The following is a 21937-nucleotide window of genomic DNA, read 5'->3' as shown; positions in this document are numbered from 1 at the left end:
CCCCCAATCCCACAGATTAGGTTGAGGAACAGGGCCTTGGGCCCCACATAATGACAACTCCATGCCTGCCGGTCACCTGTGGAGAAATAACTGGGGTAAACAACAAACAACTTTATGGGCAATTACAATTTTAAGCAAGTTTTTGGCCACCCTGGACACATTTTGCACAGCATTAGTAAAAGGTGTAGTAGAGCAGAGGTGTCACGTGGTGGAACATGGGAAGAGAGGGGAGATTAACCCACTTACCCGAAGGACACAGTAGTTTCCATTTTTCTTTTTGGACAGGATTTCCAAGGCCTCTTGTTTGTAACCTGGAGCGATAATTCCATCTGACACCTATAATTCAGACAGCTTCAGTTCAGTAGGAGCAGCCCCACACGTCAGGGCCTACACACTCAGGCTTGAAAGAAACGTGTACTCGCAGTTCCAATGATTATCAGGGAATTCCTGCTCCCCATCCTAACACCCCCCACACCCAATTTTCTTCACACTTCCCCAAAATTTAACTACTTTCGAATGATAAAACTCCCACTTCCATTTCTTTCATCCTGTTTTTAACCGTGAATCCAGCTTCCCAAAAATGCCATTTTCCCCTCTTGATCTCCATTCCCACCAAAGGGTTCCTAATGGTGTCAGCAAAGCGTCTTAGTGGTTAAAAACTCTCAGCTGGGAGTGAGAAAGTCAGGGTTTCAAGTCCTACTCCAGAGGTTTCAGCATAAAATCTCGGCTGAAGTTCCCAGTGCCCCAATTGAGAGAGTGCTGCATCGTCAGAGATGCCATCTTTTGTACCGAGATGTTAAATCTGCCCTCTCGGGTGGACGTAAATGATCCTAGCACAATATTTCTAAGAGGGGCAGGGGAGTTCTCCCCCATGTCCTAGCCAATATATTTATCCCTCAGCTAACATCATTTAAAACATTATCTGGTCACTATCTCATAGCCGTTTGTGGGAGTGTGCGGCGTACCAGTGGTGTACCTACGCCACATGGACTGTAGCAGTTCATGGTGGCAGCGCACCATCACAAAGGCAATTAGGGATGGGCAATAAACGCTGGCCCAGCCAGCGAAGCCCACACCTCATGAGTGAATTAAAAAAAACTGGCTGCTGTGTTCCCTACAACAGTATTGTCACTTCAAAAGCACTTCATTGGCTGTAAAGTGCTTGCGGGCATTCTGAGGTTGCGAAAGGCACCACATAAATGCAAGGATTTCTTTCTGGTAAATACGGATGGCACACTTTTGCCAACCTTTTAAGACTACGCTGTTGCGCTCAACTTTCATCACGTTCACACGGCCCCTCGATTTTTCACAAGGTCCAAAATGACCCCATGGAGCTTTTGCCACTGCAAACACAAAAGGTCTCTCCAATCGCCTCTCTTCTCGAACTTGCCTCTCTGGAGATTATCTGGGCGGTCGGAACGTCACAAACATCAGACAGGGCAATGAAGTCGCCAAAGGAGGACATTCTGTCGGCACCTGCAGGGCAAACGGTACAGCTTGGGTAGGTTTCCATGGCAACCCAGTTCAAACCGCAGCGCATCTAGTCAGGGCCAGAGCCAGGCTTGGTCTCTCTACTGTCAGTCAAAGTATAAGCCACCCAAACCAACGCAGTTCTAGATATTTGAGGGGAGATAGGACAAAATATATTCATCGGCCATAGCCTGAAGGTCCACTCCTCTTAACTCAAATGAATTATTAATTCAAATTTTTGCAGCAGAAACCACTCTTGTGCTGGGCCTAAAATCTATTGGACGGGTGCAAAAGAATTTTTTAAAAAAAAGCTTATGGAATGTTGGCCTTTATCTCAAGGCAGTTGGAATATAAACTGGTGAAATGTGTGTTAGTTATCATAAAGATCTTTTCCCACCCCATGTGGCTCAATCCTCGTTCACCAAAATGATACCGGAGCCAAAAAAGTTTAATTATGAGGAAAAGCTGCGTAGACTAAGGATGAAATTCACCCGAGTGTAGAAGATTAAGGGACGAGGTGTTTTGGAGCAGACTATTTCCTCTGGTGAGGCCGTCCAGACAAAAAAGTGGGGGTGGGGGGGGGGTAGTGGAACAAGGAGCAAAAGTTAAAATTAAGAGCTACACCATTCCGGGATGATGCCAGGAAGCACTTTTTCATACAAAGGAGAGTGAAAATCTGGAATTCTATTCCCCAAAAACAAACGCCAGCAACACTCACATCCCGGGAACGAGTGTATAAAAAAAGACCGAGGTGGGTAAGTGAAGTTGATCCACCACGGACTAACTGAAAGGCAAGGGAACAGGCAGAAGGGCTTGAATGGCCTCCTTTCCAGGCGCTTTATATTTCTAGCATTTTTGGCCTTTAGCTCTGGTTTCCCCTCATTCCCAATTATTTTTAAACCCACAGCGTTCAGGAGTAAATGCCAATACTAACCCCTCGCTCTGGCGTATGCTGCAGCCAGTGGAGTGAGCTCACTGTACTTGTCATGCACCATACAGACCTTGGCTTCTTCCTCAGTCAGTGGCACGCCAACAGCAGCACCTAGCAGCAAAACATTGACACTACAACATCAAACATCAAAGCCCTCGCTTGAGCAAGACACCTCTCCATTAAAATTCTATCTCAAAGAACCAAAGATTGCAAACTTACAACAAAAGAAAGCTACGGGAATCAAAAACATTTAGATTTGACTCACTATCTTCCAACACATCTAGATAAAAATAATTTGCTTTCCAATTAAGACAAAGTTTAACAAAAAAAAAACCCTGCACGTTCACCATCTCTCCTTACCAGTTTCCATTTGACCATGTTTAAAAGGTAAGGGAACAGTTTCACAATTCTTCATTCAAAATGTTCTCCTGTTCTTTATTCAACATATCCGTACACCGTCAGTCCTTCCAATTAAATTTTTACCAGCCAGCCAGCAGATTAGAAAAGTTTGGGAAGAAAAGGGACTGTTACTTTAGAAGGACCACAATGAAGTGTAACAGAACGCACCGTAACAATAATACTTGGCCCAGATCTTGCTGGAGCAGAAGGTATCTTGCGGCACACGCAATAGGCACATTTTCTTCCTTCATTCGCCCTCTAGCTCAAAATATTTTGCCCTGCAACTTGCCACAAGTGTGAGCTGATCATGAGCCTGCTGAGAGCAAGCGGGGCCTGAGTGAACGACAGGGCCAACAGTCCATCTCCTTAACCAATGAGGTTTAGGGACTGAGAAAGAAACAGAAAAACGACAGTGAAGGAAATAAGGTGAATTCAAGTCAAGTACAGAAAGAAAGAGAGAGAGGGAGAGAAAGACTGAATTAAGAGAGAAAAATAGAAAGGAAAATAAGTAACAAAAAAAATAAAATGTGAAGTGTTTGAATCTCTAAGAAGAATTGACACATGTAGGACTGAGACTGAACGTTTAAACTGTTCCCTTTCTGAGCCAAACAGGTTGATTGGCATTGCATTGACACACAAGGCAAAGAGCAGTGGGAAAGCAGGGGATTGGGAAGCCTACAAAGACCAACAAAGGACAACTAAAAAAGAAATAAGGAGGGAGAAGATTAAATATGAGGGTAAACTAGCCAGTAATATAAAAGATTGCAAGAGGTTTTTTGAGGTATATAAAGGGTAAGAGAGAAGCAAATGTGGACTTTGGGCCGCTGGAAAATGATGCTGGAGAAATAGTAGTGGGGAACAAAGAAATGGCGGAGGAACTGAATAGGTACTTTGTGTCAGTCTTCACAGTGGAAGACACGAGTGACATCCCCAAAGTTCAAGAGAGTCGGGGGGCAGAAGTGAGTATAGTGGCCATTACCAAGGAGGAGGTGCTAGGAAAACTTAAAGGTCTGAAGGTGGATAAATCACCTGGACCAGATGGATTACACACCAGAGTTCTGAAGGAGATAGCTGAAGAGATATCAGGAATCACTCAAGTCAGAGAGGGTCCCAGAGAACTGGAAAATCGCTAATGTAACCCCCCCCCCGTTTAAGAAGGGAGTGAAGCAAAAGATGGGAAATTACAGGGTGATTAGCCTGACCTCGGTCGTTGGTAAGATTTTAGAGTCCATTATTAAGGATGAGATTTCAGAATACTTGGAAGTGCATGGTAAAATAGGGCAAAGTCAGCATGGTTTCATCAAGGGGAGGTCATGCCTGACAAATCTATTAGAATTCTTTGAGGAGGTAATGAGTAGGTTAGACAAAGGAGAGCCAATGGATGTTATCTACTTGGACTTCCAGAAGGCCTTTGACAAGGTGCCGCACAGGAGGCTGCTCAGTAAGATAAGAGCCCATGGTGTCAGAGGCAAGGTACTAGCATGGATAGAAGATTGGCTGTCTGGCAGGAGGCAGAGAGTGGGGATAAGGGGGTCCTTCTCAGGATGGTGGCTGGTGACTAGTGGAGTTCCGCAGGGGTCAGTGTTGGGACCACAACTCTTCACTTTATACATTAATGATCTAGATGAAGGAACTGAGGGCACTCTGGCTAAGTTTGCAGATGATACAAAGATAGGTGGAGGGACAGGGAGTATTGAGGAGGCAGGGAGGCTGCAGAAGGATTTGGACAGGTTAGAATTGGCAAAGTGGCAAATGGAATACAACATGGGAAAGTGTGAGGTCATGCACTTTGGTAGGAAGAATAGAGGCATAGACTATTTTCTAAATAGGGAGAGAATTCAGAAATGTGGAGTGCAAAGAGACTTGGGAGTCCTAGTCCAGGATTCTCTTAAAGTTAACTTGCAGGGTGAGTCGGTAGTTAGGAAGGCAAATGCAATGTTGGCATTTATTTCGAGAGGACTAGAATATAAAAGCAGGGATGTGCTGCTGAGGCTTTATAAGGCTCTGGTCAGACCACATTTAGAATATTGTGAGCAATTTTGGGCCCCGTATCTCAGGAAGGATGTGCTGGCCCTGGAGAGGGTCCAGAGGAGGTTCACGAGAATGATCCCAGGAATGAAAGGCTTAACATATGAAGAACCTTTGAGGACTCTGGGTCTATACTCAATGGAGTTTAGAAGGATGAGGGGGGATCTGATTGAAACTTACAGAATACTGAAAGGCCTGGATAGAGTGGACGTGGGGAAGATGTTTCCATTAGTAGGAGAGACTAGGACCCGAGGGCACAGCCTCAGAGTAAAGGGAAGACCTTTTAGAACAGAGATGAGGAGAAACTTCTTTAGCCGGAGAGTGGTGAATCTATGGAATTCATTGCCACAGAAGGTTGTGGAGGCCAGGTCATTGAGTGTATTTAAGACCGAGATAGATAGGTTCTTGATTGATAAGGGGATCAAAGGTTACGGGGAGAAGGCGGGAGAATGGGGTTGAGAAACTTATCAGCCATGACTGAATGGCAGAGCAGACTCAATGGGCCAAATGGCCTACTTTCTGCTATGTCTTATGGTCTAATTATGCTGTTAACTCTGATAATTATAAGCCCTAACTTCCTGCAGTCATTTTAATGGGTAATGGCCAATTCCAACAAGACTGAAAAATTAACAAGGTAGCTAGGGATGCGATGCTGTACATGCAAAGCAAATTTATGGTGTAAATCAATCTGCATATTCTGGAGATTCGCAACTCACAGTACTTCACTTCATCCCCTGAACTTACTGTCGATACACTGGTGCATTAAGACACACATTTTTCCAGCAAAATTTGCTCTTTTTTAAAAAACCTTTAGTTTGCTACAAAAGTCTGTGATACATATCAGACCTGACACAACAGCTGGCTGAGTTAAGAGTTCATGATGGGTGTCACATCACACCGGACACTGCCATCACAATCCTTACCGGCAGGGCTAACGTGCTTGAAGGAAGTGGCAGCAGGGAGACACAGAGCCTGCTTCAGTTCTCTCACCAGCTGCCAGGCATTCAAAGCATCGCAAAGATTGATGAAGCCGGGCGATCCATTCAGGACTGTCAGGCAAGAGAGAAAGAGAGAGGATTAAGGGCAACCAATAAATAATCTCGCCTGATACAATTCAACTACATTTCAAGCTGTCAGCCGCGGCTCAATTGGTATCAGGAGGTTGTGGGTTCAAGTCTCACTCCGGAGAGTTAAATTACATAATCAAAGCTGACATTGTTGTATATTACTGACGGAACGCTCCACTATTGAAGGAGTCGTCTTTCAGGTGTGATGCTAAACCGAGGACCTGCCTGCCCTGCCTCGTGGTGGTAGCAGATCCCCCGCAACTATTTTGAAGAGGAGCAGGGGAGCTTTCCCTGGTGTCCTGGCCAATATCGATCCCCTCAGCCAAGGTCTGGTTACCTGGCTTGTTGACGCACCACTGTTTGTGGGATCATGCTGTGTGCAAACTGGCTGCCGCTTATCCTACATTACAACAGTGACCACACTTCAAAAGCGTTGCAGTGGCTGTAATGCCCTTTGGGATGTCCGAGGTGCTACCTTAAGGTGACCGCACACCCGACATTCACCTGCCTCTCGGATGCTGACCGCAAGCATAAGTTTCTCCCCCCTCCACACAGAAGCACCTCACTTACCTTGGATAGGGAGCTGGGGCCTCTGCGTGTAGATCTGTGCTGGAGTCTGGTGAGGATTCATCCCGTATCTCAGGGCAAGCTGCGACTTTCCCTGGCTGCATTCTTTCCGGAAATAATCAGAAATCGCCTCATCATACTGGGCCGTGTGAGTGAAGGCCTCAGGAAGGTGGGAAATAAAAGAAACCAATCATTTCACACTGCTGCAGTGAGTCTAGCTAGCGTATGTCAGGGCACACACTGCCGTTACGGCAGTGTTAACCAAAAATGTCTGATCACAGTCAAATTTTGTTCTTAGAGACAAAAATAAAGAGCTAACAACACACAGCGTGCTAGTCCTGTCAAAAAGGCGCAAGTTATTAGGTGACACCAAGTTATGTACTTATGTATTTTTCATCCAAGCTCTCCATATTCCCCAGTAACAGAAGGTTCCACTAAGCTTCTCTCCACCTGCTTCCTGGCCCAGGATGGCCACACATGACCCCTGCTGCACTTTTCCCCATAAAAAGCTGGCAGCCACTCATACGCTCTTGTTGCACATTGCCCCATATAAAGATGGCAGCTATAAACCCCAGCCAGTCACCGGTAGAAGCCACACAGCTGCCGCCCTGCTTGGTGCAAACGTGGGACCAGCAGCTTCATATTCAGGGTTTGCAGCCTAAACAAGATGTTTATGAAGCCTTCCTGCCCACCCACCAGCTTCATTGCTCCCCCCCACCCCATCTCGGAAAGGGACAGAGTCACAAGCAGGGCAAGTTAGTTCAGGGTCAGCTGCCACCTGGGCCTTGGTACCTGTGCAGGAGGAGATGGAACTTGCGACCCCATCCACTATTCCTGTGACAGCAATGGGGCTTGCCACCCACAGTTTGGCAAGAGCTGGGCTATCAGCTAAAGCTGAAGTTCATGGAAGTGAAGGCAAATCATTGAGCTGGTTAGGAAGTTGCTGAGTGGCAGGCGACAGAGAAGAGGGTTAATGGGCAAGTACTCCAATTGGCAGAACATGATTAGTGCAAGGATCTGAGTTGAGGCCTCACTGTATCTCTTAACAATTTAGAAGATAGGTTAGAAGGCCACAAGTCCAAACTTTCCTATGACACAAGGATGGGCAAAACTGGTTTTCAATGTAGGCAAATGTATGGCCACCCACTTTGGACCTAAAACAGGATAGAATAGGGTACTTTTTACATGGCGAAAAGCTAGAATCAGTGGAGGTCCAAAGATACTAGTGGTCCAGGTATACAGATCAATAAAATTTCATGAGCAGGTAAGGGAAAAAAATCTAAAGAGAGTGGAATGATGGCCTTTATATTGAGAAGAATAGCCTGGAGAATACTGTGAACTGTTCTGGGCATACCTTAGGAACATATGCTCACCTTGGAGGGAGTGCAGCATTGATATAACAGAATAACTACTGGACTCCAAGGGTAAAGGGAGCAAATGTATGGTAGCTAAATTTCCCTATGACACCAAGAAAGGTAGGAAAGGAAGTTATCAAGGGGAGGTGGAGAGTCTGCAAAGGGATATAGCCAGGTTAAGTGAATGGCAAAAATTTGGCAGATGGAGTATGATATGGGGGAATGTGGCAGGAAGAACAGAAAAGCAGTATATTACTTAAATGGAGAAAGATTGCAGAACTCGGTGTTACAGAGGGATCTGGGTGTCTTGGTACATGAATTACCACATGTTAGTAGGCAGGTACAGCAAGTGATTGGAAGACACATAGAACGCTGGTGTTTATTACAAGGGGGAATGGAATCTAAAAGTAGGGAAGTTTCAATGCAGCTGTACAGGACCTTGGTGAGACCACATCTGGAATACTGTGTACAATTTTGGTCTCCTTATTTGAAAAAAGATATAACTGCATTAGCAGTTCAGAAAAGATTCACTCAACTCATTCCTGGGATGAAGGGCTTATCTTATGAGGCAAGGTTGAACAGGTCGGTCCTATGCCCATTGGAGTTTAGAAGAATGAGAGGTGATCTTATTGAAACATATAAGATTCTGAGGGGATTTGATAGGGTAGATACCAGGAGCATGTTTCCACCTGTGGGAGAGACGAGAACCAGGGAATACAATTTAAGAATAAAGGGTCCCTCTTTTAAGACAGAAATGAGGAGAATCTTTTCTTCTCAAAGGATTGTTAGTCTGTGGGATTCTGTTCCCCAGACAGCAGTGGAGGTTGCATCATTGAATTTATTCAAGGCTGAGTTAGACAGATTTTTGATAGACAAAGGAATCAAGGGTTGGGGAGGGCAAGCAGGAAAGTGGAGTTGAGACCACAAGCAGATCAGCCATTATCTTACTGGATAGAAGAGCAGGCTTGAAGGGCTGAATGGCCTACTCCGAAGTCCTATGTGTCTCCTGTTAAATTATGAGGAGGGCTTACACTAAGTAGGAATTTAGAAGGTTAAGGGGTGATTTGATTAAGTTGTAAAGATATTTAGGGGAACAGGTAGGGTAGACTGAAACTATTTGCTCTGGCTGGGGAATCTAGAACTGGGGGCATAGCGTAAAAACTAGAATCAGGCCTTTCAGGAGTCAAGTTAGGAAACACTTCTACACACAACGGGTGGTACAAGTTTGGAACTCTCATCTGCAAATGGCGCCCAATGCCAGATCAATTGTTAACTTTGAATCTGAGATTGATAGAATTTTATTATCCAAAGGTATTAAAGGAATACAGGGCAAAAAGTGTATGATCCTATTGAAGGAGAGAACAGGTTTAAGGGCTTATCCTCATTTTCCTATGATACAGTTCGTAAAACCAATAGGTAACTGGGATATGCTGACTGAAAGATGCAAGGATATACACCCTGGTCCAGTCTTCAACTGATCCCTGTGGGGATGGGTTGGTGCCCTGTGCTGGGACGGGGGAAGGAGTCACAAAGGTCAGGCAGAGCTCCCACAGCCACCCATTGACTGGGCAATGCAGGGGGGCTGCATGTCACGCAAGGACAGCGTGAGCCCAGCTATGACCAAAGGCAACCCACTCAAAAGCCAGCAACGGGCCCCCAGGACTCTCATGCCCAGAGGGTTTGGGAATGAGAAAGGGAGGCAGGAATCTATGTGGAGAAGGCTGAGAACCCCAAGCCACAGGAGAACATGGCACCTTCTGGAGGGTGGGGGGGGTGGGCGGTGAAAGGCCGGCATTTGATTGCACCGAGATGGATCCAGAATACCTTCAATGCCAGGGCTTGCCGGGTCTCTGGGGACGTGTCCTTCTGCTCCGATGTCTCTATTTCCTGGATGACCGGCAGATAGTCAGCAGGATCGCACACCACTGTCACACGAGGATGGTTCTTCGCCGCTGCTCGCAGCAGTGTCACTCCACCTTTGAGACACACAACCAACACAAGGCAAGGAATGAAGGATCAGTGAGTTGAACTCCAAATAAGACAGGGCCGCACGCAAAGCTGGATGAGCCAATGTGGCAGGGGTAATATCACCCGTCTGCAAGGAATCTAGACCTTGCCCACCCAACGCAACACCAAATGTGTCCTGCGCCGGAGGTATTGGGGGGAGTTGTAACTCCTGTAAACAGGTGGAGTTGGGTCAGGCTGGAAGTAAAAACATCAAAATTCTCACACCTTACCTGAACCTGCCTTCTTCCGGTCTTAACGATGTGGGGCGGGGGGAGACAACCCAACCTCCCAGGAGGCAAGCTGCTCGTGTAAATATTTTAATCAGGTGGTGCGCCTCGTTTTATTTTTTTCCATTCCTGTATCAATACTGACCAGCCAGGTTCCCCGGGCCCCAAGAAAGCCAGCAGCTAAAGAGTGGCTAGAAATGCTGGGAGGGACAAGGAGGTGCCTTTCCAGCACTGCTTGTGTGCCTGGAGGAGGAGAAGGACTTCCCTCACTGCCCCCCACCCCACACATTAGCCTATTAATCTCTCTTATAATCAAACTGTCCCCTGCATCCCCCACCCCCCACCCCCCCACAACCCCGTTAACATCTGCACTGTCATCTTCAGGACGAGGCGTCATTCCTAGGCAGCAGCTGCCCTCTCGGGTGGGAATAAAAGATTCATGGAAGAGCAGGGGAGATCTCCCCAGTGTCCTGGCCAATATTCAGCCCTCAACCAACATTATTATAAGCAGGTTATCTGGTCATTTAGTGGTTGGTGAAAATGTGCTCCGTACAAATTGGCTGCTGCATTTCCTACATTACAGCAGTGATTACACTTCAAAAACACTCCACTGGCTGTAATGTGCTTTGAGATATTCCAAAGTGGTGAAATCAGCTATATAAACGCAAGTCTTTCCTTAAGGAGGAATATAACTGACAATTCAAAAGAACTTTAGGAACAGCTTGAACCCCACTTGTCTCCCTGAGCATATTAAACGCAAGCTAAAAACCTACCAATGTCGATCTGTTCCACGGCCTCTGCCAGAAGCACATTTGGAGCAGAAACAGTTTTCACAAACGGGTACAGGTTACAAGCCACAACCCTGCCGGAGGGAAACAAAACAAGAAAGGTGAAGATTGGCAGGGCCTTCCAACTAACAAACAGTGCCCATACAAGATGCCTGTCAGCAGATGCCAACCTGCTCAGTCTTCAACCAACACAGTCAAGGTGTCATGCCAGGGCTGAGGGGGAAGAAGCTGGCACTGTGGGTTAACTAACACTGTTCCACATCCAGTTCACTGATCTCAGTCCGGGGGCACTAGTTAAATTTCTCTAAGGTGCTGGGCAAGGGGAGGGAGATGCCCGCTGGTCCCTCACTGCAAGATGTGCCCCTTTGGGGATCAAGTCAGTATTCATCCAGACATACATAGCTTGGACCTGACCCAAAATATCTGTTGTCACGCTGCACAAGACTCTCACTTACTGGCCTCAATTCATCAGCATCCACAAGAAAGTAAATGCCAGGGTAAGCCTGGTCAGCAAATTCGCTGGAACATCAAGGGGGATTACAGTCAGAACACTTTACACCACAAGAGTGAGCTTAGTTTACACTTTGCTGCAGAACCCTCTACCTCATGGCCCTGCAGTTGCCCTCCAGAGATGTGGACGTGCAGATAAACGTTGCCATGGTGTCAGGGACAGTTAGGTACATTCCAACTGAACAGTTCCTGGTGTTGTCCCATACTGCCTGTCATTCACTGTGATGCTATCCTGCTCCGTGACATGGAAAAAGTCATGAGCATCACCCCTGATCTTCCCATTCACACTGACTTCCAAAAAAGTGCTTAAAATCAGGCCGACCATTCTGGGGAGCAGCAGCTAATATTCATGCAGCCGGCATCAACCCAGTACCCCGATGGATGGAAGCATGGGACCATTATGTAAAAAAAAATCTTAGCACCGATCCAACAGGAGAGGTCCCTGGCTTCAACTTCCCTCGAAATCATGGACAGCACTCAACCGAATCCATACAGAGCAAGGACGATGCAACCACATGACGCAGATGTGGAAAATGAGAGATGGCCCAAAGTGTTATCGTGCCTACAAGTCCCAGACCATGGATAAGTCACATCAGCCTGTCCACTAAGATCTGCTGCGAGAGGCACCTCATTTCTCTACTCTGCTCAGGCAGCCATCGGATGGTAGCCAAACTAGACATCCCATTATAAGCTCTTCCCATTAGGTGAAATTAGCAGTAGCTCTGGGTTATAGTATGCTAGTAGTGGTATTGTGGGACAGCATGCTAGAGGGTAGCAGCTCTGGTGGTGCCTACCCCCAGTAAGGGTTAACATCGGGGTAGAGCGGGTAGCAGGGTGGATGAAGGATGAGAAAATGGAGGGGAAAAGATAACCATTTAACATGCCAACACTTTCAAAATTAATTTAGACTTTCTAGCAGAATTCAAAAAGAGAAAGCAAAGCTATTCTGAAAATATAGAATTCCACATCCAGTACAATTTAAAAGTTCAGATGGTCTTGTGAACCCATCTGAACCTTGACACTTCACGCAATGTACGTAAACACTAAGAGACACTAAAGCCCGAGCAGAGATCCAGCTATTCATTAACCTGGCCATGGTCTCACAGGCTCAAAAGGTTGTAAGGCCTACTCTTGTTCCTGTGGCTGTAAAGCTCTTTGGGACTTCCTGAGGTCGTGAGAGGTGCTACATAAATGCATGCCTTTCCATATATAAAATTCCACGCCTACTACATCTACTGTATCTGTCCAGTCATCTCCTCAGCCATCAGATTCTTTGCTGGTCACTACTCTCATCTCTACTTGATGAACTGAAGGACTCACTAACTTTATCTCAGAGTGCTCACAGGGCGAGCTACATTGGGTCATTGGCCCTTGCTAATCTCTCAAGCTGCTTAGCTTCATCAGGGTCTGTGCTCTGCTGCTGAATCTAATCTAATATTTGCTTACTGCCCCCAGATTTCAAAGCATAGGTCAAAGGACACCAGAGCCCAGTGGTGCTCGTGAAAAGTCATCAGAAAAACAGGACATAGAGCAAAACCCTGATCAACACTGTCTCTAGCTGCTACAATCTGCTTCAAGAAAGCTGCGCTCCAATATCTGAAGACAGTCCAGTGCTCCTATCAGGGAGCTTGATGTAAAGATACTGCACGTTTAAAACTGGTATCAAACGTGGTTCAATGGGTAGCACTCATGCCTCGGAGACAGAGGTCATAGGTTCCATCCCCATTCCACAGATGTCAGTTCGAAGTGTCATCTGACACTCTCATTGAGTGAGTGCTGCACTCTCTCAGGTGCTGTCTTTTGGATGGGACATTAAACTGCGGACGGAGTGCCAGCCTGTTTTTTGCACCCCAAGTCCCTGGCATAGCGACATGAGCTCACAGCCTTCTGACTCAGAGGTGAGAGTGCTGCCCACCGAACCAACACAAGGTGAAGCTGTGGTTGCTCTGGGTTATGACGTCCCTTACAGTCCAATAGTAAAGGAACACCCTTAAGTGAAGCACAGCAAGGGTGCCAGCAGCATGGGTCAGAACCCCAACACCTGTCAATGTCTTAGAGAGAAGGTGGGTAGTTGGAAAAGACAACTCCTCTCCGACTGCCAAAAGCATGGCGGCTGGGGGTCATGAGGTACAACATCCATTACTTGTCACAGTGACAGCACCTACTTTATGGGAAGCCAAGAGCTCTCTGCCACATAGCTCTCTTACCTTATTAAGCTGAAACCAAGCTTTTCAACGTCAGACTTGTCCTCAGGAATATTCCGTGCCAAAATGCCTAAATGACGAAACAAGAGGGGGAGGAAAAAAAATAGAAAAGAAAACAACTTTTGAAGCTCTCACCTTGGTGAGAGATTGGGTTATTGGGGTTATCGATAGATCTTACAGCACTTAGCAAAAAACACAAGAGGAATTTCAGATCAGTAACTGACAGGGCGCCAGCCACAAATGCAATGTTGGAGCTCTGACTTGATAAAGGAAAGTGAAATCTCACATTGTGCTCCTTGCCCTAAACACTCTGTTAGGTGGTCAACCCCTACAAGAGTTCCACCTCAGTTCAGCAGGTTCATCTCCAGCACTGAACCAGATCCCATTTACAATAAATATCAGCTCTAATGGTAGGCACAGCTCATCTGAAAATACTTCAATAAGGCATAGCAAAGCTCAAGAGCCTCAGTACCCCAGCTCTACACACTCTAATGGACCAACACATCCACTGGAGTGCCAATGGAGCACACAATGGTGTCCAGTTCTCTAATCCCTACCACAGCACTGATAAGAGTTTATTTTCTCTTTACATTTTTTTTTAAAAGTTATTCTTCCTTGTGATGTGGCATCGCTGGCAAGGCCAGCATTTATTGCCCTTGAACTGAATGGTTTGCCAGACCATTTCAGAGGGCAGTTAAGAGTCAACCACACTGCTGTGGGTCTGAAGTCACATGTAGGCCAGACAAGGTAAGAACAGCAGATTTCCTTCCCTAAAGGACATTAGTGAACCAGGTGTGTTCTTAGGACAATCAATGAGAGTTGTCATGGTCACCATTACTGAGACTAGCTTTTTTTTCTAGATTTATTAACTGAACTTAAATTCCACCAGCTGTCTTGGTGGGATTTGAACCCATGTGCCCAGCGCATTAGTGTTGGCCACTGGATTAGTGGTCTAGAGATATTACTACAATGCCACTGTCTTCCACCAGTGCTCGAGGCATGGGTCAGGGGTGGAAGATCAATCATCGATCGAGCTCCTCATCACTGCTGCTGGGAACGGACAGCAAGCAATGACTGGAATGTGTTGGCAGCGATGCTCTCTATTGATCAGTTAGTTCAGATTAATTCCACAAACTAAGGAGCCCAATTTATGGTGCAGCTGAAATCTAACTCCAACATTTCTATGAAATACATTGGGGCACTTACACCACTGGGGGCATCAGGAGAGCTTCAGGGGCCTGGCAAAAATCTATACAGTGGAAGCATGCAGCCTTATTCTAGTTAATAATCATTAGCATCACAAACACCAGCAGGCATTTCCCTACTCTTTTTCAATTCTGGTTATATCTCTCACCTCCATGAACAGCAGGATGTAGCGTCTTCACTCGTCCACCTAACATTTCAGGAAACCCGGTGATCTCAGACACATCCCTTGGCAAGAGAAAGAAACAGTAAAGTTTAAAATTATTAGCACGAGTAGGATAGCTGTGTCATTGGAGCTGGCATACGTGTTCAGCTCAAGTGCCTATTCTGACCTTGTTAAGCGTACAGCAATGTAATCCAGAGCCAACAAAACTACACACCAGCACATCATACAAGTGGCCAAGAGCACGCCTAGCTCTGATTTTGCCAGTATAAAATATGGAGGACCTAAATGTGTCTCTGGCCAGCACGTACCACAGAACTATCCCAAGCTTAACTGGCAGAGATCATCTTCAAATCTTCTCTTGGGGGTGGGGTGTGGGGGTGGTGGAATTCAGTCCTGTCTTGGTCTTTGATTAACATTGCTCAGCAGGGATATATCCAGTTCTGCTGATGTCCAATTCTATCAAACATGTGGAAGGATTCGAGTCCTGGGTACTGTCAGGATGTCAAGGAAATCACAAAGGGGGAATATTACTAACAGGCCATCATCTTGCTCTTTTGCCAGCTAGTTAGTGAACATGGAATGCTGGTTACCACTGAAATTTCTATCACTGGTCACTGTACTGAAGCTGACTTAATCCTAGCAGGGCAGCTCCATTAGCTAACAACAATTAACTTTCAGTCGTAGTGTAGGGTATAGCTGCAGTCGTGGGCTCTCATGCACCTTTTCCGAGTAAGTAACTTTAACTCTCTTCCCCAGAGAGCGGTGGAGGCAGGTAACTGAATATTTTTAAGGCAGAGGTAGATCTTGACCAACAAGGTGGGAAAGTGGTGTTGAGGTCACAATCAAATCAGCCATGATTTATTGAATAGCAGAGCTTGACAGGCCAAATAGCCTGCTATCACTATTAATTCGTACGTAAGTGTATGCTCCATCACCAAAATTTGATCCATAATAGCCAGCAACTCATAAACTACAATAGCAACATCAAACATTTCTCTGTTCACTGCCTCAACAGATAAAGCAGAGGGCTTTCATTTCTATAGCACCTATCACAACCTCAAGGCATCCCAAAGTGCTTTCCAGCCAAAGAAGTACTTTTGAAGTGTAGTCACATAGGAGACACCGTACCCAATTTGTGCACAGCAAGCTCCCACAAACAGCAATGTGATGATGATTTAGGGATAAATATTGGCTAGGACAATAGGGTGAACTCCCTCCCTCTTCTTCAAAGTTGTGCAGCAGGATCTTTTACACCTACCTGAGGGCAGTCAAAGCCTCAGTTTAACGTCCTGACAGTGCAGTTAAGTTCACACTTGTAGCCCTGCCCCAAAAGTTATCCAGTTTACATGAAATTTGCCGAGACTAACAATGTTTTCTTTCACACCGGGATCTCCGAATGCACATTCCAGCGCACTGTTTGCGAGGATCAAACATTCCTTCCAGGTTTCCAGAATCTCTCTGTGCAGCAGAGGCCCTTCTGACCACTGAGTCTTCACCAACACGTGAGAAACACCTGACCTACCTACCTAATCTCAGTTACCAGCACTTGGCCCATAGGAGGAGAATGTATCATTAGTGCAGCTAATGCATTGTGGGTAGGGTGACAGAACCCACCAATACCTACACTTACAGCAACACAAGGAAGAGATCATTCAGCCTTTCATGCAGTGATAGCCCTTTGGAAGAGCTACCCAATTAGCCCCACCCACCTCCTATTTCCCCATAACCCTGAACATTTCTCATCAATTTTAGCCAATGCCTTTTTAAAAGTTAGCAATGACGTTAGGAGGCTAGTGTTTATCATCCAATGTCAACTTATTTCACGTATTCGCAGTAACAAACCGACTAAGCACTTCAGCACTGAGGTGGGTATGTTATTAGCCTAGTGTGGGAACCTGTTACAGACATAGAGGGCTCTTAGGTCAATTGTGAGATTGGCCAAAAGTTTTACTTTTTCCAGTTCAAAGTAACCTTAATTGTCATTGTTTCTGACAACAGTGACTACACATCAAAAGTAATTCATAGGCTGTAAAGAGTGTTGGGACACCCTGAAGTTGTGAAAGGTGCTACATAAATGCAATTTTCTTTTTTGTAAATGTCAATTTTTTGTGCATTGTTCAAGAAATGTCTAATCTTATTTGAGATAATTTCAATCTCTAAGGTTTGGTTCGAAATAAACCATTGGATTAACTTTGGCTATCTCACCACCTCTATTCAATCATCCCGTACCCCTTCCTGTTCCAAGTAGTTTATGCATTTACTGTGGCGTATTCCCTGAGCAACGTGACATTAGATGGCTCAGATTCCAGTCTTTGCAGTGAGCCACTCATTAACAGACCGCTCGACTGAGCCTTCACTCTCATTGCTCACCTAACAACGAGATCAGCCTCCCGCAGAGCCTTAGCTGTCCCACCAGAAGCAACGAGAGAGAGGCCGACAGAAACCAGGCGCCTGGCAAAGTCCACCAAACCAGTCTTATCTGAGACACTCAGCAAGGCTACAAGAGAAAATTGGTACCAATGTCATAAACAGCTGATGAGAACTCAAAGTGCACAGCAGAGATCTGGGGCTGGGAACACCGTGGTTCCATGTCTCTTAATATCCTTCCTTAATAAAAATCTGATCAGTCTTAGGTTTGAAATATTCAATTGACCTAGAGCCTCAACTGCTTTTCAAGGGACAGAGTGCAAGATTTCCACCACCCTGTGTGTGAAGAAGTGCTTCCTGATATCACCCCAGAGCAGCTTGGCTCTAACTTTAAGATTTTGTCCAGTGTTCCACCTGAACTACACCCGGCACAGCCTCAGGACAATTCTTCAAGTGCCAGGCATTTAATTATTACAGCCAGGCACAAACTGATGGTTAAATGAGGTTAACTGCCACTCTACCACATGAGCTAAGCATTGGTAGACTTCCACACACAAGAACTTCATGAGCGAGACGCAAGTCTAACATGCTGAGCCAGGTGTGTGATGAGCAGCAGGATTTCACTCCTGTCGGTTCTTGGAGCCTCCAGCTGTCAGCATTTCTCTTGCCTGCAGCCCACTCGCCGACCCACCAGCTCTCCGCATTCCCCCACCCGACTCTCTGCATTCCCCCACTCGCCGACCCTCCAGCTCTCCGCATTCCCCCACCCCCGACCCTCCCACTCTCCGCATTCCCCCACCCGACTCTCTGCATTCCCCGCATTCCCCCACCCGACTCTCTGCATTCCCTCGCTCATCGACACTCCAGCTCTACGCATTCTCCCACACCCGATACCCCCGCTCTCCGCATTCCCCCACCCGACTCTCTGCATTCCCTCACTCATCGACACTCCAGCTCTACGCATTCTCCCACACCCCATACCCCCGCTCTCCGCATTCCCCCACCCGACTCTCTGCATTCCCCCACCCCCGACCCTCCCGCTCTCCGCATTCCCCCACCCCCGATCCCCCGCATTCCCCCACACCCGACCCTCCCGCTCTCCGCATTCCCCCAGCCCCGACACTCCAGCTCTTTGCATTCCCCCACTCACTGACCCTCCAGTTCTCCGCATTCCCCCACCCCCGACCCTCCCACTCTCCGCATTCCCCCACCCGACTCTCTGCATTCCCTCACTCATCGACACTCCAGCTCTACGCATTCTCCCACACCCGATACCCCCGCTCCCCGCATTCCCCCACCCCTGACTCTCTGCATTCCCCCACCCCCGACCCTCCCGCTCTCCGCATTCCCCCAGCCCCGACCCTCCGCATTCCCCCAGCCCCGACCCTCCGCATTCCCCCAGCCCCGACCCTCCGCATTCCCCCAGCCCCGACACTCCAGCTCTCTGCATTCCCCCACTCGCCGACACTCCAGCTCTCCGCATTCCCCCAACCCCGACTCTCTGCATTCCCCCACTCGCCGACACTCCAGCTCTCCGCATTCCCCCAACCCCGACTCTCTGCATCCCCCCACTCGCCGACCCTCCAGCTCTCTGCATTCCCCCACTCGCCGACACTCCAGCTCTCCGCATTCCCCCAACCCCGACTCTCTGCATTCCCCCAATCGCCGACACTCCAGCTCTCCGCATTCCCCCAACCCCGACTCTCCGCATTCCCCCACTCGCTGACACTCCAGCTCTCCGCATTCCCCCACCCCCGACCCTCCCGCTCTTCGCATTCCCCCACCCCCGATGCCCCCGCTCTCCACATTCCCCCACCCCCGACCCTCCGCATTCCCCCACCCTGACCTTCCCACTCTCCGCATTCTCCCACCTCCCAACTCTCCTCTTTCCCTCACCCCTCCAGAACCGTGCAAATTCTCCGTCTTTCAACCCCGATGAACTGTGCAAGCCCCATCAGCCCCACCCTTCCAGGAACCACGCAAACCCCCACCACCACCATCTTGGGAACCATGGAAACTCCCCACCCCCTCAGGAACCGTGCAAACTCCCCACTCCCCTCATCCTGGGAACTGTGCAAACTCCCCACCCCTCCCCCTCGGGAACCGTGCAAACTCCCCACCCCCTCCCCCCTCGGGAACCGTGCAAACTCCCCACCACCTCCCCCCTCGGGAACCGTGCAAACTCCCCACTCCCCTCATTCCAGGAACCGTGCAAACTCCCCAACCCCCTCCCCCCTCGGGAACCGTGCAAACTCCCCACCCCCTCCCCCCTCGGGAACCGTGCAAACTCCCCAACCCCCTCCCCCCTCGGGAACCGTGTAAACTCCCCACCCCCTCCCCCCTCGGGAACCGTGCAAACTCCCCACGACCTCCCCCCTCGGGAACCGTGCAAACTCCCCACTCCCCTCATCCCAGGAACCGTGCAAACTCCCCAACCCCCTCCCCCCTCGGGAACCGTGCAAACTCCCCACCCCCTCCCCCCTCGGGAACCGTGCAAACTCCCCAACCCCCTCCCCCCTCGGGAACCGTGTAAACTCCCCACCCCCTCCACATCCCGGGAACCGTGCAAACTCCCCACCCCCTCCACATCCCGGGAACCGTGCAAACTCCCCACCCAACTCATCCCAGGAAGCATGCAAACCCCGCCCCCCAACCCGCCGGGAACCGTGCAAACTCCCCCACCCACCCACCCACCGCGGGAACCGTGCAAACTTCCCACCCCCGTCATCCCGGGAACCGTGCAAACTCCCCCACCCCCTCCCCGGGAACCGTGCAAACTCCCCCACCCCCTCCCCCCGGGAACCGTGCAAACTCCCCCACCCCCTCCCCCCCGGGAACCGTGCAAACTCCCCACTCCCCTCGGGAACCGTGCAAACTCCCCCAACCCCTCCCCACCGGGAACCGTGCAAACTCCCCCACCCCCTCCCCCCAGGGACCATGCAAACTCCCCACCCCCCCCCCGGGAACCGTGCAAACTCCCCCACCCCCTCCCCGGGAACCGTGCAAACTCCCCCACCCCCTCCTCCCCGGGAACCGTGCAAACTCCCCACTCCCCTCGGGAACCGTGCAAACTCCCCCAACCCCTCCCCACCGGGAACCGTGCAAACTCCCCCACCCCCTCCCCCCCGGGACCGTGCAAACCCCCCCACCCCCTCCCCCCCCGGGAACCGTGCAAACTCCCCACTCCCCTCGGGAACCGTGCAAACTCCCCCAACCCCTCCCCACCGGGAACCGTGCAAACTCCCCCACCCCCTCCCCCCCGGGACCGTGCAAACTCCCCACCCCCTCCCCGGGAACCGTGCAAACTCCCCCACCCCCTCCCCCCGGGAACCGTGCAAACTCCCCCACCCCCTCGGGACCGTGCAAACTCCCCCACCCCCTCCCCCCCGGGAACCGTGCAAACTCCCCACTCCCCTCGGGAACCGTGCAAACTCCCCCAACCCCTCCCCACCGGGAACCGTGCAAACTCGCCCACCCCCTCCCCCCCGGGACCGTGCAAACTCCCCACCCCCCCCCCCCGGGAACCGTGCAAACTCCCCCACCCCCTCCCCCCGGGAACCGTGCAAACTCCCCCACCCCCTCCCCCCCCGGGCACCGTGCAAACTCCCCACTCCCCTCGGGAACCGTGCAAACTCCCCCAACCCCTCCCCACCGGGAACCGTGCAAACTCCCCCACCCCCTCCCCGGGAACCGTGCAAACTCCCCCACCCCCTCCCCCCGGGAACCGTGCAAACTCCCCCACCCCCTCCCCCCCGGGAACCGTGCAAACTCCCCACGGGAACCGTGCAAACCGCCCCCTCCCCCCGGAACCGTGCAAACTCCCCACCCCCCTCATCCCGGGAACCGTGCAAACTCCCCACCCCAGGGAAAGGTGCAAACTGCCCTCCCCGCGATCTCAGTTCCAAACGCCCCCGGTAGCTGCAGCCGGTTCCGTACCCAGCTCCTTGGGGGCCATGCTGCCAGCTACTGTTCTCCGCACTCCGGCCGGATCCACACTGCTGAGCATGGGCGGAGTCAGCATCCAGCGGAAGAAACCTGCCCCAAGTGCTCAATGCACAGGAAGAGCCACTTCCACCTGGGCGGCGCGAGTGAGGACAGACCAAACAGCAGCCTCCTCCTCCACAAGTTTCACTCTGGATGCTGCTCTGCTCTTCAAAGTTCGCGTGATGTTATTAAAACGTGTGAAAAGACTTGCCCCCATTTCTACAGCCTTTCACCACTCAAGCACGTCCCAAAAAGCCTTAAACAAGCCATGAAGTACTTTGCAGCCACTGCCAGAACGCAGAAGGGGCGGCAGCAGTTTGGGCACAGCAAGCTGCCACATACAGCACATTTTAAAAAATTCATTTACAGGATGTGGGTACCGCTGGCCGGGCCAACGTTTATTGTCCATCCCTACTTGCCCTTGAGAAGGTGGTGGTGAGCTGCCTTCTTGAGCCGTTACAGTCCATGTGGTGTAGGTACACACATAGTGCTGTTAGGGAGGGGGTTCCAGAATTTTGACCTAGCGACAGTGAAGGAACAGCGATATATTTCCAAGTCAGGATGGTGAGTAACTCAGAGGGGAACTTCCAGGTGGTGGTGTTCCTGCTGCCCTTGTCCTTTTAGATGGTAGTGGTTGTGTGTTTGGAAGGTGCCTCCTACAGAG

General features: G+C 49.4%; 1 protein-coding gene across 3 annotated transcripts in view; it reads right to left on the bottom strand.

Annotated features, from left to right (window-relative positions):
* The window catches only part of atic (5-aminoimidazole-4-carboxamide ribonucleotide formyltransferase/IMP cyclohydrolase), a 28718-nt gene extending 7384 nt beyond the window's left edge, over positions 1-21334 (bottom strand). The window contains exons 1-11 of one of the 3 annotated variants that reach the window (XM_041201680.1): positions 21226-21334; positions 17293-17419; positions 14908-14984; positions 13557-13623; positions 10825-10913; positions 9642-9793; positions 6466-6622; positions 5752-5877; positions 2405-2512; positions 1391-1476; positions 247-336 (exon numbers count right to left, since the gene is read on the bottom strand). In XM_041201680.1, coding sequence (XP_041057614.1) covers positions 247-336; positions 1391-1476; positions 2405-2512; positions 5752-5877; positions 6466-6622; positions 9642-9793; positions 10825-10913; positions 13557-13623; positions 14908-14984; positions 17293-17419; positions 21226-21310 — 1164 coding nt within the window. In that variant the 5' untranslated portion in view covers positions 21311-21334. Of the gene's footprint in view, positions 1-246; positions 337-1390; positions 1477-2404; positions 2513-5751; positions 5878-6465; positions 6623-9641; positions 9794-10824; positions 10914-13556; positions 13624-14907; positions 14985-17292; positions 17420-21149; positions 21169-21225 lie in introns of those variants that run through there. The other 2 variants (XM_041201682.1, XM_041201683.1) reach the window with 2 other exon arrangements.
* Between the last annotated feature and the right edge of the window lie 603 nt (positions 21335-21937).

Source organism: Carcharodon carcharias, chromosome 12 (assembly GCF_017639515.1).
Source record: "Carcharodon carcharias isolate sCarCar2 chromosome 12, sCarCar2.pri, whole genome shotgun sequence".
Lineage (NCBI taxonomy): Eukaryota > Metazoa > Chordata > Chondrichthyes > Lamniformes > Lamnidae > Carcharodon > Carcharodon carcharias.
This window is presented reverse-complemented; position numbering and strand designations above follow the sequence as displayed.